This window comes from Callionymus lyra, chromosome 16 (assembly GCF_982586985.1).
Source record: "Callionymus lyra chromosome 16, fCalLyr1.hap1.1, whole genome shotgun sequence".
NCBI lineage: Eukaryota > Metazoa > Chordata > Actinopteri > Syngnathiformes > Callionymidae > Callionymus > Callionymus lyra.
In genome coordinates, this window is record NC_141833.1 from 21333999 (window position 1) to 21352876 (window position 18878).

The 18878-nt window shown below is 42.1% G+C and overlaps 1 protein-coding gene across 2 annotated transcripts; it reads right to left on the reverse strand.

Annotated features, from left to right (window-relative positions):
* Nucleotides 1–530: 530 nt before the first annotated feature.
* On the reverse strand, nucleotides 531–18843 carry phc3a (polyhomeotic homolog 3a). 2 transcript variants are annotated; one of them, XM_087811843.1, is made up of 15 exons: nucleotides 18758–18843; nucleotides 15419–15608; nucleotides 9059–9211; nucleotides 8934–8999; nucleotides 8722–8868; nucleotides 8571–8660; nucleotides 7496–7703; nucleotides 6650–7194; nucleotides 6338–6443; nucleotides 6001–6272; nucleotides 2279–2441; nucleotides 2111–2225; nucleotides 1926–2055; nucleotides 1485–1848; nucleotides 531–903 (listed from the first exon to the last, which is right to left on the reverse strand). In XM_087811843.1, the coding sequence occupies exons 2-15, from the start codon at nucleotides 15596–15598 to the stop codon at nucleotides 746–748; spliced, it is 2697 nt and encodes an 898-aa protein (XP_087667969.1). In that variant the 5' UTR covers nucleotides 15599–15608; nucleotides 18758–18843; the 3' UTR covers nucleotides 531–745. The 2 variants fall into 2 exon arrangements, with proteins under 2 accessions (XP_087667969.1, XP_087667970.1); XM_087811844.1 differs by having other exon boundaries at nucleotides 2111–2217; nucleotides 2274–2441.
* Between the last annotated feature and the right edge of the window lie 35 nt (nucleotides 18844–18878).

Genomic DNA, 18878 nt, shown 5'->3' on the forward strand with positions numbered 1-18878 from the left:
TCTGTATTTCTCTTGAAAGTTTCGCATTTATTCCTAATTAAGTGAAATGATTTGACTGAACGCATTAAAGCTTTTTTATTTATTTATTTTATTGCTTTTACGTCACTTCTTTGCTCATTTACCACCAGTTTTAATTGGATATCTAAGAAGGCTAACTATTATCTCAGTAATAATCTAGTATTTAATTCATTTTAAAAGATGATTTGATCCATTTTTTTCAATATCCTTCTATATAAAATGTTATCTATGTTGAGGTCACAAACAATTAGTTGAAAGTCAGGTTTGTCAACATTTCATCTTATTTTTTATGATTTATTTTTGCTATTTTACAATCCATGTTAGCGACCTAGCGTAGCTCCTGAGAATAATGTTTATCTATTGACACATTTCAAAGCTAAATACTTATATTTTAATGCCTTTTTTAAATTATTATTATTTACACTTAAATGTCTTGTTCTTAAAAGTTACGATTTGTCGTCATAAAAGTTTCATTTCAGAAAATAACCGACGTGTTTCGTCATGAGTCATGTTTTTATTAATAAATAACACCAGGATAATAAATACTTATGCTGCAGGTTAGAAACCGTTGTATCAAAACCACCATCAACGGACGAGCATGTGTCGTTGAAATGAAAACCATCGTAACAACCGAGTCTCCACGACGGGAGGTCATGACCAGAGGTCACGACAGTAGATCACCGGGAGGTCAAGACCAGAGGTCACGGCCAGAGTTCTGAGGTGAAGTTCAGTTTTTGTCCTTCAGGGCGTTGATGTGGGCGCAGAGTTTGAGGGCGGGGCCGAGCTTGAGGTTCATGCTGCTGACCAGGTGGTCCTCGGTGAGCAGCAGCAGAGCTTGACCGTCGATCTCCTGCGAGCGGAACTCCTGCGCCACCTCCTGGCCTCCTGGAAGAACAACAAGTTGTCAAGATGCGATGTTTATAAAGCGACTTCTAAGGTTTCACGAAACAGTCGATGAGGTTTCACGAAACAGCTGATGCGGTTTCACGAAACAGTCGCTGAGGTTTCACGAAACAGTCGCTGAGGTTTCACGAAACAGCTGATGAGGTTTCACGAAACAGCCGATGAGGTTTCACGAAACAGCTGATGAGGTTTCACGAAACAGTTGATAATGTTTCACGATACAGCTGATGAGGTTTCATGAAACAGTGGATGAGGTTTCACGAAACAGTCGACGAGGTTTCAGGAAACAGCTGTTGAGGTTTCACAAAACAGTCGATGAGGTTTCACGAAACAGCTGATGAGGTTTCACGAAACAGCCGATGAGGTTTCACGAAACAGCTGGTGAGGTTTCACGAAACAGCTGATGAGGTTTCACGAAACAGTCGACGAGGTTTCACGAAACAGTTGATAATGTTTCACGATACAGCTGATGAGGTTTTCACGAAACATCCTGGTTCACGAAACAGTCGATGAGGTTTCACGAAACAGTCAACGAGGTTTCACAAACTGGTTCAAATGGTTACCTGGCAGGGAGTTGATGAAAGAAAAGACTTGTTCCACGTTCCACTTCGAAGGAGAGCCTGCGTCCTCCTCCTCCTCCTCCTCTTCCTCCTCTACCTCGTCCTGCTCCTCCTGTTCCTCCTCTTCGTCATCCTCCCCCTCCTCCTCTTCACCCTCCTCTTCTTCCTCTCCGTCAGACAAAGTGATGGTTTCTGTCCTCTGCTCCTGCTCTTCTTCTCTCCTCTTCGCTCTCTCCGCCTGCGTCCTGAGTCTGGTCGCCATGGGAGCGGGAGACTCCGCCTCCTCCTCGTCATCCCCGTCACCTGTCGAGTCCTTCGGCATCTCGTCGGGTTTAGAAAAACCACGAACCTGACGGTTATCTTTCAGCTGAAGAGGAGATAGAAAGTTCACAAACAGATCCGATTGAGGTGAACCAGCTCCTCACACAGGTGACGTCCACTGACCTGCTTCAGGAAATGTTCTCTGGACGCTCCGTTGACCCGGCTGGGAGGTCGCCCTCTCCTGCCCATTGGCTTGTTGCCCCAGCGACCAGCCCTGATGAGGGAGAACCGTTTGGTGTAGCTCACGCTGTACCTGCAATGAAGACCCAAGTTAAGACTTGTACGAATTCCTTAAACACTCTTCGTACCTCTTGCCGCAGGACACCGAGCAGAAGCGTTTGGACTTCAGAAAGGTGTCGGCGTAACCTTTGCCCCCGCAGAACTCACACTGCAGCAGCTCCTCAGGACTCTCTTCCTCCACCGCTGCAACGTCACAGTTGTTAGTCACAGGTAGATGTTGATCAGTCGGACCTCACCATCTGCCGCAGGGGCGTCGTCTTCCATCTCCGAGTCGCTGGAGTCCGACTGGTCAGCATCCACGGGACTGTCCTCGGCCGCGGCGTCGCCATTGGTGTGGTTCTCCTGGTCCTCCTCCGGGAGCGATGCCTGCTGGTCGGCCAGCACTGATGTTTGGACCACCTGGGTCAAACAAGAAGAATGTAAGAATCAGATTAAGATTAAGATTAAGACAGTTTAGCCTGACGGAGAAATACCACGTAGGCTAGCAGGGAAATACTGTGAAGCCTAGCAGAGAAATACAACATAGCCTTGCAGAGAAATACAACATAGCCTAGCAGAGAAATACAACATAGCCTAGCAGAGAAATACTGCATAGCCTAGCAGAGAAATACCGCATAGCCGAGCAGAGAAATACCGCATAGCCTAGCAGAGAAATATCGCATAGCCTAGCAGAGAAATGCCACATAGTCTAGCAGAGAAATACAGCATAGCCTAGCAGAGAAATACCGCATAGCCTAGCAGAGAAATACCGCATAGCCGAGCAGAGAAATACCGCATAGCCTAGCAGAGACATACCGCATAGCCAAGCAGAGAAACACTGCATAGCCTTGCTGGTTAATACAGCTTAGCCTAGCAGAGAAATACCGCGTAGCCTAGCAGAGAATACCGCATAGCCTACCAAAGAAATACCGCATAGCCTAGCAGAGAATACCGCATAGCCTAGAAGATAAATACAGCGTAACGTAGCAGAGAAATATCACATAGCCTAGCAGAGAAATACAGCATAGCCTAGCAGAGAAATACCGCATAGCCTAGCAGAGAAATACCGCATAGCCTAGCAGAGAAATACCGCATAGCCGAGCAGAGAAATACCGCATAGCCTAGCAGAGACATACCGCATAGCCAAGCAGAGAAACACTGCATAGCCTTGCTGATTAATACAGCTTAGCCTAGCAGAGAAATACCGCGTAGCCTAGCAGAGAATACCGCATAGCCTACAAAAGAAATACCGCATAGCCTAGCAGAGAATACCGCATAGCCTAGAAGATAAATACAGCGTAACGTAGCAGAGAAATATCACATAGCCTAGCAGAGAAATACAGCATAGCCTAGCAGAGAAATACCGCATAGCCTAGCAGAGACATACCGCATAGCCAAGCAGAGAAACACTGCACAGCCTTGCTGATTAATACAGCTTAGCCTAGCAGAGAAATACTGCGTAGCCTAGCAGAGAATACCGCATAGCCTACCAAAGAAATACCGCATAGCCTAGCAGAGAATACCGCATAGCCTAGAAGATAAATACAGCGTAACGTAGCAGAGAAATATCACATAGCCTAGCAGAGAAATACAGCATAGCCTAGCAGAGAAATACCGCATAGCCTAGCAGAGAAATACCGCATAGCCGAGCAGAGAAATACTGCATAGCCTAGCAGAGACATACTGCATAGCCTTGCTGATTAATACAGCTTAGCCTAGCAGAGAAATACCGCGTAGCCTAGCAGAGAATACCGCATAGCCTAGATGATAAATACCGCATAGCCTAGATGATAAATACCGCGTAGCCTAGCAGAGAATACCTCATAGCCTAGAAGATAAATACCGCATAGCCTACCAGAGAAATACCGCATAGCAATGAAATACTGCATAGCCTAGCAGAGAAATTCTGCATAGCCTAGCAGAGAAATTCTGCATAGCCTAACAGAGAAATACAGCGTAACGTAGCAGAGAAATACCACATAGCCTAGCAGAGAAATATCGCATAACCTAGCAGAGAAATACCACATAGCCTAGCAGATAAATACAGCATAGCCTAGCAAAGAAATACCGCATAGCCTAGCAGAGAAATATCGCATAGCCTAGCAGAGAAATGCCACATAGTCTAGCAGAGAAATACAGCATAGCCTAGCAGAGAAATACCGCATAGCCTAGCAGAGAAATACCGCATAGCCGAGCAGAGAAATACTGCATAGCCTTGCAGAGAAATTCTGCATAGCCTAACAGACAAATACAGCGTAACGTAGCAGAGAAATACCACATAGCCTAGCAGATAAATACAGCATAGCCTAGCAAAGAAATACCGCATAGCCTAGCAGAGAAATATCGCATAGCCTAGCAGAGAAATGCCACATAGTCTAGCAGAGAAATACAGCATAGCCTAGCAGAGAAATACCGCATAGCCTAGCAGAGAAATACCGCATAACCTAGCAGAGACATACCGCATAGCCAAGCAGAGAAACACTGCATAGCCTTGCTGATTAATACAGCTTAGCCTACCAGAGAAATACCGCGTAGCCTAGCAGAGAATACCGCATAGCCTAGAAGATAAATAACGCATAGCCTACCAGAGAAATACCGCATAGCCTAGCAGAGAATACCGCATAGCCTAGAAGATAAATACCGCATAGCCTACCAGAGAAATACCGCATAGCAATGAAATACTGCATAGCCTAACAGAGAAATACAGCGTAACGTAGCAGAGAAATATCACATAGCCTAGCATAGAAATACAGCATAGCCTAGCAGAGAAATATCGCATAGCCTAGCAGAGAAATGCCACATAGCCTAGCAGAGAAATACAGCATAGCCTAGCAGAGAAATACCGCACAGCCTAGCAGAGGAATACCGCATAGCCTAACAGAGAAATACAGCATAGCCTAGCAGAGACATACTGCATAGCCAAGCAGAGAAATACCACATAGCCTAGCAGAGAAACACCGCATAGCCTAGCAGAGAAATACAACATAGACTAGCACAGAAATACCGCATAGCCTAGCAGAGAAATACCTCATAGCCTAGAAGAGAAATACCGCATATCCTACCAGAGAAATACAGCATAGCAATGAAGAACCGCATAGCCTAGCAGAGAAATTCTGCATATCCTAGCAGAGAAATACAGCGTAACGTAGCAGAGAAATACCACATAGCCTAGCAGAGAAATATCGCATAGCCTAGCAGAGAAATACCACATAGCCTAGCAGATAAATACAGCAAAGCCTAGCAGAGAAATACCGCAAAGCCTAGCAGAGAAATACCGCATAGCCTAGCAGAGACATACCGCATAGCCTAGCAGAGAAATATCGCATAGCCTAGCAAAAAAAATGCCACATAGCCTAGCAGAGAAATACAGCATAGCCTAGCAGAGACATACCGCATAGCCTAGCAGAGAAATATCGCATAGCCTAGCAAAAAAATGCCACATAGCGTAGCAGAGAAATACAGCATAGCCTAGCAGAGACATACCGCATAGCCTAGCAGAGAAATACAACATAGCCTAGCAGCGAAATACAACATAGCCTAGCAGAGACATACCGGATAGCCAAGCAGAGAAATACAACATAGCCTCGCAGCGAAATACAACATAGCCTAGCAGAGACATACCGCATAGCCTAGCAGAGACATACAACATAGCCGAGCGGAGAAATACCAGATAGCCTAGCTGAGTAATACCATATAGCCTAGCAAAGAAATACCGAATAGCCTAGCTGAGAAATACCCCATAGCATGACCGAGAAATAAAATGTAACCTAGCAGAGAAACACCTAAGCCTAGCAGAGAAATACCACGTAGCCTAGCAGAGAAATAGCAGGGGGCTCGCAGTGTGATTTCCAAGCTAACCAAAGCTGGACTAAAACACTTTGAAACAGAAGTGCTGTGTACCACATACAATTGTTTCATGGTCAGTCAACTTATAAAAGTTGTTAGGTTTAAGGATATTTAGAAAAAGTATGGTATGTACCGGGAATGGCTCCAGCCCCTCGCGGATGACGAAGCCCTCGATCAGGTGCGTCAGTATCTGCGCCCCCTGAACTCTGCCGGGGCTGGCGGGGAGACTGGCGGGGGCCGACGCAGGCTGACTGGGGCCCCTGACGGGAGCAGGAAGGACGGCGGGAGGGAGAGTGGGCGGTGGAGGGTTACTGCGGTTGCTGCTTGGGTGGGGCTGGATGGGGGCCTCAGCTGGAGGTGAGTGGGTGACTGAGGGACTGGAGGAGGTGGGCGGGGCTTCCCTAACTGCAGAGAGAGATTGAAGTCGTGTTATATTAAAATACACATTTTGAGAGTCAAAGTTATTAGACCTGCTCCGTTCTGCTTAGGAGTCACTTCAGTGGGCGTCGCCCTCTTCTGCGAAGTACATTCTTCCTTTTTATCCGACGAGTTTGTCCCATTTACGGTTTGCTCTGGCTGGAAGAAAAACTATTTAACGATGGTTCAGGGTAGTTATGGATTGAAGAGGTTTCATGAAATGGTATCATGTTTTCTAAGGCCATGAAAGGACACTTAGCGCCACCTAGTGAGACATTGTGACACTGATCCTCATCAGCTGTTTCATGAAACCTTATTAACCGCATCTCTACTTCAGGAGGTCTGAAACCCCTTATGCGACTCACCGACGACGGCTTGCTTTTCTTCACCACCTTGAGGTCCACGGCGACGGTCTGAGGAGGCGGGAGGTTCTGGTACGGCATCTGGATCAGAGCCTCTGCGACCGGCAGCTCCTGCTCCGTCAGAAGCAGCTGACCAGACTGCATGGACACCGACTGCAGGAACGGTCGGTGCAGAGAGGATGGAGGGTTTTGGGGCATCTTGGGTTGGACCAGGGGCGGCGGAGGCGGCGGGGGGTGGCTTTGAGCCTGTGAGAACAAGGTGCGGCGCTGCGGCGCAGCCACTAGAGGGGGCGGCTGAGGGTGGGAAGAGTCGGAGTGAGCCGAGGTAGAGGAGGGAGGTTTTGTGTCTGACTGAGCGCTCAGTCGTTTGAGCGAGAGGGGGAGAGCCTGAGGGTCCTGGGGGGTGACTCTGAGGGCGATGGGATGGAGTTGTCTCTGCTGGGAGGACGCCCCCTGCTGGAGGATCAGCTGATGATGGGCCACACGCTGGGCGAATGGACCTGACAGCTGCTGCTTGACCAGAGCGTGAGTCGGCATCGGAGAGTAGGCTGCGGAGAAGACAAGTCATTGGAAGGTCTTATGGCTACATTTAAAATGTTCTTTTAACTGAACTTTCTAACTCTATAAACACAACTCTACGGTGGCTCAGAAGTGTAAAATAAATGTACAAATCCTGAAACAAAATAAACAAATACCTAATTTTGAAATTATCTTTCAGAGTTTGATTATTTAATTGGCCCCTCTGGACGACCGTACAACTCACTTCAATACAACTATCTCTGCGTCTCACTCCCTATCAGTGAACTCATCTGTACTCCTTACATTTTTCACAATGTCTGAATATCTCACCTGGACTGATGACCTGACTTCCCGACGACCCCCTGGTGACCTCCCTCTGGTTCTTCTCCGACGGGGCGTCGGCGTGTTGGTTGGGCCTCAGGGCGCCGGCGGAGGTTTTGGCGACGGAGGCGCTTGACGGGGTCGAGGGTTTGAGGATGACGCCGTGGGCCGTGGCCAGAGCTCCTGGCAAATGTGCCCGAAGAGCCAAATTCTGAACCTAGAAATATGATGAAGACGAAGTTAATCAGTGTCGCAGAATATTGAATTAATTGTTGATTATTATTTATTATTGAATTTTTTTTAATCATTTTTTATCATTTTATTTATTCATTTCTATATTGAACCCTTACATATTTTATGAAAAAATTAAAAACTGTAGATTTTTATATTAAAATGTTTATTTTTTTTTATTAAAAATAAATACATTATAATTTAATGTAATCGTTTCTATATTGAAAACTTTTTTTTATTTTTAATAAATAATAAATAATAAAACATGTGAATAGTTTCTAAATTTCTTATTTTTATTTTTTTTTACATATTCTAAATCGAGTAATTAATTATTATTATTTTATAAATTCTATATTATTTAATTTAAATTCAATATAAAAAGACAAGGATTGCTGAGGTACTAAATTTAAAAGACTACAAAAATATACATATATATATATATATTTTTTTAAATATAAATAATTAATTTTGAATATATTCGATAAACCTTTCAAGATTAATTAATTAATTAAATTCCATTATTTAAAAAAGGAATTAAATTGTGCAAGAAAAAATAATGAAAATCAGAATTTAAAATATTCAACGATATTTGAATTTTGAAATTTAATTATTAAAAAAATAAAATTAAAACTTTAAATATTAAAAAAAATTCAATTAAATAATTCGAAATATAATTTAATTATTAAAAAAAAAAGAATTTAAAATATTAAAAAATATAAAAATTTTGAAATTCAATTAATAAAAAAAAAAAAAAGTATACTTTCAATAAATTATTGACTTAATTAACTTAATTAAAGAACGTTAAACTAATGTTCTAATGACATATATCTTCATCAACAAAAAACAAAGGTACCTGAGACGAGGACGTCGACGAGGAGCTGGCGGTGACGGCGGGGAGGTCTGAGGGGACGGTGGCGACCGTCGCCGCCGGGGTCAAGATAAGCTGACGGACAGGAAGAGGAAACGTTATTCTCTGGTCACGGTGTCGGATTTGAACCACCGACCATCTGAGTGCGCAGGTACATCTGTGCTTGGTTACAGTTGGCCGGTCGGTTCCCCAGCAGCATGGCCTGCTGGGAAATACTGGTGGTGGCGGCGCCCGAGTTGGACGCCTGCGTTCGACTGATGAGTTGAGCGGCGACCGGAGCGATCTGGGAAGAGAAGGAAGGTTGAAAACCCGGAGCGGCAGGAAGGCGGCGGCGGCGCCGTCACTCACGGAGTTCTGGGCGACCCCGGAGGACGAGGACGAGGAGGAGGACGTCTGTCTCTGACACACCGAGGCCTGGAGGAAGGAGAAGGAGTCACCACTTCATCTTCACCGTCATCCCGTCACGCTCTCACCTGCTGGATGCTGGCCAGGCTCTGCAGGTGCGGCTGGTGCTGCTGCTGCAGCGCCGCCGTCTGCAGCATGATGTGGTGCTGCTGCGCCGCGTACATCTGGTGCAGGTACTGCGCCGTCATGCTGGGCGGTCTGTGGACGGCGTGCTGGATCACCTGCGCAGAGGGTCTTATGACTCCTGGGACGTTTACACAACCATTCTTTTAATGACGACAACGTTTTTTATTCCACTGTAGTAACTAAGAGGCCTGTCAGTCATGAACCTGTGACTCCGCCCCCTCGCCTGCATCACTGCTGATGCTTCATGACATGAAGAAGATTTATGGTCAAATATTCACAGATTATTTCTGCTGGATTCAGTCATTGAGACACGACTGGAGACAATAAACACCACTGGAGACAATAAACACGACTGGAGACAATAAACACCACTGGAGACAATAAACACCACTGGAGACAATAAACACCACTGGAGACAATAAACACCACTGGAGACAATAAACACCACTGGAGACAATAAACACGACTGGAGACAATAAACACCACTGGAGACACTAAACACGACTGGAGACAATAAACACCACTGGAGACACTAAACACGACTGGAGACAATAAACACGACTGGAGACAATAAACACCACTGGAGACAATAAACACCACTGGAGACAATAAACACCACTGGAGACAATAAACACGACTGGAGACAATAAACACCACTGGAGACAATAAACACCACTGGAGACACTAAACACCACTGGAGACAATAAACACGACTGGAGACAATAAACACCACTGGAGACACTAAACACCACTGGAGACAATAAACACCACTGGAGACAATAAACACAACTGGAGACAATAAACAGGACTGGAGACACTAAACACGACTGGAGACAATAAACACGACTGGAGACAATAAACACCACTGGAGACAATAAACACCACTGGAGACAATTAACACGACTGGAGACAATAAACACGACTGGAGACAATAAACACGACTGGAGACAATAAACATGACTGGAGACACTAAACACCACTGGAGACAATTAACACGACTGGAGACAATAAACACCACTGGAGACAATAAACACCACTGGAGACAATAAACACGACTGGAGACACTAAACACGACTGGAGACACTAAACACAACTGGAGACAATAAACACCACTGGAGACAATAAACACGACTGGAGACAATAAACACGACTGGAGACAATAAACACCACTGGAGACACTAAACACGACTGGAGACAATAAACACCACTGGAGACAATAAACACGACTGGAGACAATAAACACGACTGGAGACAATAAACACCACTGGAGACAATAAACACCACTGGAGACAATAAACACCACTGGAGACACTAAACACGACTGGAGACACTAAACACGACTGGAGACAATAAACACGACTGGAGACAATAAACACGACTGGAGACAATAAACACGACTGGAGACAATTAACACGACTGGAGACAATAAACACGACTGGAGACAATAAACACGACTGGAGACAATAAACACCACTGGAGACACTAAACACGACTGGAGACAATAAACACCACTGGAGACAATAAACACGACTGGAGACAATAAACACCACTGGAGACAATAAACACCACTGGAGACAATAAACACGACTGGAGACAATAAACACGACTGGAGACAATAAACACCACTGGAGACAATAAACACGACTGGAGACATTAAACACGACTGGAGACAATAAACACCACTGGAGACAATAAACACGACTGGAGACAATAAACACCACTGGAGACAATAAACACCACTGGAGACAATAAACACGACTGGAGACAATAAACACCACTGGAGACAATAAACACCACTGGAGACAATAAACACCACTGGAGACAATAAACACCACTGGAGACAATAAACACGACTGGAGACAATAAACACGACTGGAGACGATAAACACCTCTGGAGACGATAAACACCGCTGGAGACAATAGACACCGCTGGAGACAATAAACACCACTGGAGACAATAAACACCACTGGAGACAATAAACACGACTGGAGACAATAAACACGACTGGAGACAATAAACACGACTGGAGACAATAAACACGACTGGAGACAATAAACACGACTGGAGACAATAAACACCTCTGGAGACGATAAACACCGCTGGAGACAATAAACACCGCTGGAGACAATAAACACCACTGGAGACAATAAACACGACTGGAGACAATAAACACGACTGGAGACAATAAACACGACTGGAGACAATAAACACGACTGGAGACAATAAACATGACTGGAGACAATAAACACCACTGGAGACAATAAACACGACTGGAGACGATAAACACCACTGGAGACAATAAACACGACTGGAGACAATAAACACCACTGGAGACAATAAACACGACTGGAGACAATAAACACCACTGGAGACAATAAACACGACTGGAGACAATAAACACCACTGGAGACAATAAACACCACTGGAGACAATAAACACGACTGGAGACAATAAACACCACTGGAGACAATAAACACCACTGGAGACAATAAACCACACTGGAGACACTAAACACGACTGGAGACAATAAACACCACTGGAGACAATAAACACCACTGGAGACAATAAACACCACTGGAGACAATAAACACCACTGGAGACAATAAACACCACTGGAGACAATAAACACCACTGGAGACAATAAACCACACTGGAGACACTAAACACGACTGGAGACAATAAACCACACTGGAGACACTAAACACGACTGGAGACAATAAACCACACTGGAGACACTAAACACGACTTGAGACAATAAACACCACTGGAGACAATAAACACCACTGGAGACAATAAACACCACTGGAGACACTAAACACGACTGGAGACAATAAACACCACTGGAGACAATAAACACCACTGGAGACAATAAACACGACTGGAGACAATAAACACCACTGGAGACAATAAACACCACTGGAGACAATAAACACCACTGGAGACAATAAACACCACTGGAGACAATAAACACCACTGGAGACAATAAACCACACTGGAGACACTAAACACGACTGGAGACAATAAACACCACTGGAGACAATAAACACCACTGGAGACAATAAACACCACTGGAGACACTAAACACGACTGGAGACAATAAACACCACTGGAGACAATAAACACCACTGGAGACAATAAACACGACTGGAGACAATAAACACCACTGGAGACAATAAACACCACTGGAGACACTAAACACGACTGGAGACAATAAACACCACTGGAGACAATAAACACCACTGGAGACAATAAACACCACTGGAGACAATAAACACGACTGGAGACAATAAACACGACTGTAGACACTAAACACCACTGGAGACAATAAACACCACTGGAGACAATAAACACCACTGGAAACACTAAACACGACTGGAGACAATAAACACCACTGGAGACAATAAACACCACTGGAGACAATAAACACCACTGGAGACACTAAACACGACTGGAGACAATAAACACCACTGGAGACACTAAACACCACTGGAGACAATAAACACCACTGGAGACAATAAACACCACTGGAGACAATAAACACCACTGGAGACACTAAACACCACTGGAGACAATAAACACCACTGGAGACACTAAACACGACTGGAGACAATAAACACGACTGGAGACAATAAACACCACTGGAGACACTAAACACGACTGGAGACAATAAACACGACTGGAGACAATAAACACCACTGGAGACAATAAACACCACTGGACACAATAAACACCACTGGAGACAATAAACACCACTGGAGACAATAAACACGACTGGAGACAATAAACACCATTGGAGACAATAAACACGACTGGAGACAATAAACACGACTGGAGACAATAAACACCACTGGAGACAATAAACACCACTGGAGACAATAAACACCACTGGAGACAATAAACACGACTAGAGACAATAATCACCACTGGAGACAATAAACACCACTGGAGACAATAAACACCACTGGAGACAATAAACACCACTGGAGACAATAAACACCACTGGAGACAATAAACACGACTGGAGACAATAAACACCACTGGAGACAATAATCACCACTGGAGACAATAAACACCACTGGAGACAATAAACACGACTGGAGACAATAAACACCACTGGAGACAATAAACACCACTGGAGACAATAAACACGACTAGAGACAATAATCACCACTGGAGACAATAAACACCACTGGAGACAATAAACACCACTGGAGACAATAAACACCACTGGAGACAATAAACACCACTGGAGACAATAAACACGACTGGAGACAATAAACACCACTGGAGACAATAATCACCACTGGAGACAATAAACACCACTGGAGACACTAAACACGACTGGAGACAATAAACACGACTGGAGACAATAAACACCACTGGAGACACTAAACACGACTGGAGACAATAAACACGACTGGAGACAATAAACACCACTGGAGACAATAAACACCACTGGACACAATAAACACCACTGGAGACAATAAACACCACTGGAGACAATAAACACGACTGGAGACAATAAACACCATTGGAGACAATAAACACGACTGGAGACAATAAACACGACTGGAGACAATAAACACCACTGGAGACAATAAACACCACTGGAGACAATAAACACCACTGGAGACAATAAACACGACTAGAGACAATAATCACCACTGGAGACAATAAACACCACTGGAGACAATAAACACCACTGGAGACAATAAACACCACTGGAGACAATAAACACCACTGGAGACAATAAACACGACTGGAGACAATAAACACCACTGGAGACAATAAACACCACTGGAGACAATAAAAATACACTTTAACGTTGATAATGAATCAGGTTCTGTAACTTTATTTTGTTCGTGTCAAATTGAAACGACCAAACTAGCTCCAAGATTTGAAGTTTAAAACTGAGGTTGCAAGGAATTATAATGTTTATTATGATATGTACTATTTAAAAAAAATGTATCTTAATATTGTGAATTTGAAAAGAAATAAAAAAAGATGTCATCTCGTATTGTTTTTTATTTAATAATACTAATTTAAATCATAATTTATTTTCGTCTAAAACAACATTTTATCAAATAAATCAAATTTATTTTTGTCTCATCTTGAATCATATGTAATAGTAATGGCAATCATTTATATTGATTTATTATTGTCTCATCTCGCATAAAATTGTATAATAATAATAATTTCAATTCAAATAATATTTATCTGGTCTTGAATATTAACTATTATTAAAATATAAATAATTATCATCTCATCCGTATATTATTTAGTAATATTAATTTAAATCATAACTAATTATTGTATAATAGTTAATAATAATAATTTAAATTGTCAGCACGTTTTGTTTGGATCAATAAATATGAGAAACAAAATATTCACAAGATATTTACGCCGGAATCAGCACCAAAGATGTGTCATCCTCGTACTGCTGCAGAAAATACACCTGTAAATATATATATATATATATATATATATATATATATGGAGACTTTGTGTCCATCGATCCATACACAGTTTTGTGGGCGTTTTTTGTGTAAGTAAGTTAAAGTACGCAAGTATGCGATTTGAGACACAGCTCTGGACTATTGTTAATTATTGTTGCTGGACTGAGAAAAAAAAGGACTCTTGCTACACTGCCTCCATCTGCTGGACGTTCATTGTACTACAATGTGCGGTTTTTTGTATTTAAGTAAGTAAACAATTTATATTTATAGAGCGCTTTTCTGAGACCAGGGTTATTATTAAATGATGTTTTGTCACCTCAGCCGTTGTAATTTTATTTATCTTCCAAACCTGGGTCACCTTGTAATTCATCACACGAGGATTATTATTTTTAATAAATGTTATTATTGTCTCATCTCCAGTAATATTTAATAATAAATAAATAATAATAATATTATTAAAAGTAATAACTCTTGTCTCCATAAATGAATAATAACGATAATTAAAACGTCAACATGTAGGACAAAGACACGGATCCATCACAGACGTTGAGTTTAATGAGTTCTGTCATTAAAAAAAGGTTGAATGTGTTTAGAAATGTGGACAAAAAAGGGTTTTGTTCTCATGAGCCTCTTGTCGACACCATCGATGCAGCTTCACTGAGTTAATGACTCCCTCGCTCCTCCCCCTCTCTCCCCCTCTCTCCCCTCCTCCACACCATCAATCGAACCTCCACACTCGGCACCTCGGCTACATTATCTTTCTCTCGCCAACCGAGCAAAAAAAAAAAAAAAAAAAGATTCTCCACGACGACCTCCGCAGAGGTCACCGGGCCGGGGTCACTCACCTGGACCGCCTGCCTGTCTGGCGGCAGCAGACTCAGCGCCGCGGACGAGGTCTGGGTGCACGTGGCGGCGCTGCCGGAGCTGGCTGTCGCCATGGCGACGGCGCTGGATGCGGCGGGGGCGACGCCCACTACAGTCCTATTAGTCTCCGGCTGCTTCTCCCTCGGGCTCTGGCGATCCATCGGAGGAAAACTGTGGAGACGGGGAATCATTCAGAGGTCAAAGGGCAGCGGAGTCACCAGTGCAGGTGGTGCTCTCATGTCAACACTTATGAACGAGGGTTTTAAAAAGAGACTCGTCTGTCATCACAACTTTGTTTTGTGTATCAATACATTTTTCTTGTGACTTTGTGTTTTTATCGTGTTGAGAATTCACTTCATGTTTCCTTGATTTATTTATAGAACATGAAAACTGATTTTATATAATGACTATTATATTTTTTTTTAAACACACACAAATGTATTTAAAATGATCAAGAAATTAACATTTTATTCTTTTATCTTTTTCTTAAACTGCACAGGATTCAGAATAATAATAAAATAAACAATATTATAGGAATATTTCATCGTAAAAAGGCAACAAATGTACGTTCTTTATTTCACGTTTCCAAGGTTGTTTATCTATGAATCATATTCTGTTTAAAAGAAATATGTTGAGCTGCTTTTGTTAATATATACAGTGATATAGAGTTTGTGTGATGGATGTTTGTACAGAATTAAAACAGTATTTTCTCTTATTTTTAAAAAATACTTTGTTCTTTTTATTTGATTTTCTTTCACACTTTTTTCACACTAAATCAATAATTTAATCTTCAACCACCAATCAAAGGGAGGGAGAAACAACGAGAACATAAACAGAAAAAAGGCCAAATTAAACGTTGTTAATGTCTTACATTTAAAGTCCAGAAAAGTCATTTTAGTAGTGATGCTGTCAAATAAAGTCTCTTTTTTTTAAATCCAAACATTTCTTTTCACATTCAAGGTTATTTTCTCTTTTACTTTTACGATAAACCTAAAATATTGCATATAATGGTTTTAATTAGTGATTATACTTCTGTACTGTGTTTGTTATTATTTTATTATTTATTATTTGAAGCTAAATGTGGACGAAACTAAAACTCTGGTTATTGCTGATGATGATAAGATTCCAGGGTTGAGTCAGTACTTGAGTGAATTAAGTCAGTCTGTCAAACTGAGCCTGAGAAACCTGGGTGTTGTATTTGATAAAGACATGTCTTTTGTTCAACACTGAAGAAAACTGACCAGAAACTGTTTCAACTGAGAAAAATCTCTAAACTTAGAAAAATGTTGTCACAACATGATCTTATAATCCATGTGTTTCGTTTACACTATTGTAACAGTTTGTTTTCATGTCTAAACCAGAAGGATGTGTCTCGCCTGCAGTTGATACTAAACTCTGCAGCCAGAAATCTGAGCCGCTCTAGTAGAAGAACTCACATTTCTCCTTCAAACTCTTCACTGGCTGCCAGTTTCTTTCAGGATCATTTTAAAATTCTGGTTCTTACTTTCAGATCTATTCATGGTCAGACCTTCCATCAGTGATCTGATCCAGACTTACACCCCAGCTCGGGCTCTGAGGTCTGTGGATCAGAATCTACTGATGGTCCCTGAACTTCCGGACCAGAGGAGAGAAATCCTTCCAGACTGTTGCTCCTAAGCTTTGGAACCATCTCTGTTTTTGATGATCTACTGACTCCTTCAAGAAACATCTCTGTGTTTGATGATCTACTGACTCCTTCAAGAAACATCTGTGTTTGATGATCTACTGACTCCTTCAAGAAACATCTGTGTTTGATGATCTACTGACTCCTTCAAGAAACATCTGTGTTTGATGATCTACTGACTCCTTCAAGAAACATCTGTGTTTGATGATCTACTGACTCCTTCAAGAAACATCTGTGTTTGATGATCTACTGACTCCTTCAAGAAACATCTGTGTTTGATGATCTACTGACTCCTTCAAGAAACATCTGTGTTTGATGATCTACTGACTCCTTCAAGAAACATCTCAAGACACTTTTATTTGAGCTTTTCCTTGATTTTCTGAGACTCTTGTGTTTGTCTCGTTGTTATTTATTTTAACTGTGTATTGTCTTTGTTTGTTAAAGTGCTTCGTGAACCTTGTCTAGAAACATCTTTACAAATAACCTTTACTTACTTGTTATTATTTAAGTAAATTATTGATATTTTTTTGCACAGTATGTTTAATTTAATGTGTTTTTATGGTTAATCTCTAACTCAAATTTCTTCACTGTGGGACAAATAAAGGGATTTCTTATCAGAATTATTTTTTATTGCCATTATCTAGTAACTACTTTAATATCTACTAAAACTGGCAGATTATAATTTTAAGTAATATATATATATAAATATTGTTTTGCATTCAATCAAAATACTAAAATGTCTTCATGAAAATTGGCTTTTTTATCTAAGTTTTATATTATATTCTAGGAGTTACTTAAGAAGTCTTTTGTCGACATTCCTGTCATATTTTACTGATCAAAATGTAACTTGTGTTCTTAAGTGTGAGTGACAGGTCAGTGTTTAAGAAAAGCTTCACAACTTTAATGTCAACATCACACCAAGTCTTTTATGAACGTTTTCTTTTGTATTTGATCAACCAGGATGTATCGCTACTTATTAAGTAAGTAAGTAAGTAATTTATATTTATAGAGCACTTTTCCAGACCAGGGTCACAAAGCGCTTAAACTATCAAAACAATACTCAATAAAATAAATACTTATAAGGTCAAGATAACACTGAGAACAACACAAGAGTCTCAGAGAATCAAGGAAAAGCCTGCACGAATAAAAATGTCTTCTGATGTTGATTAAAAATAAAAGACATGCTTGTGTTGTGATGAATGAAAGTGATGGAGGTCAAGACTCAGCTGTCACTCACGCTCGAGAACCAGCTCTGGTACTGACCACTGCAACTCTAAGCGTGTCGCTGTATAAACAGTCGCTGTGATGGTCCAAGAACGAGGTTCGATCAGCGACACGACGTCCATCATCACACGTGAATAACGTTGTTATTGTCTCTGAGCCTTCATTGATCAAGTTATTGTTACACGTCACGTGACCCTCGAGCAGCCAATCGTGATTTAAGACGAATATCTGGAGCCGCATATTAATTCTCTTTGTGCTGCTCTCGCGGTTCCGTTCGGATCGCGGTGTTTGACTCGCGGGTCCAAAACCAAAAGCGTGGTTAAAACCCGGAGAACCATCAGAACAATCAGAACATCTGGATCTCATTCGCAGCCAATTACCGCCTCCGTCGCCGCGCGCGAGCCTCCAATCAATCATCGATGACGATCAATACCTTTGCCTGTGTCGCTGGACCTGGTCCTCACGAGCTGCTCCGGTCCCGGTACATCGTCCCGGTGCGTCCCGGAGACGACAGATGCGCCAGTGGCTCTAAAATGGAGATAAAAAAATTGAGT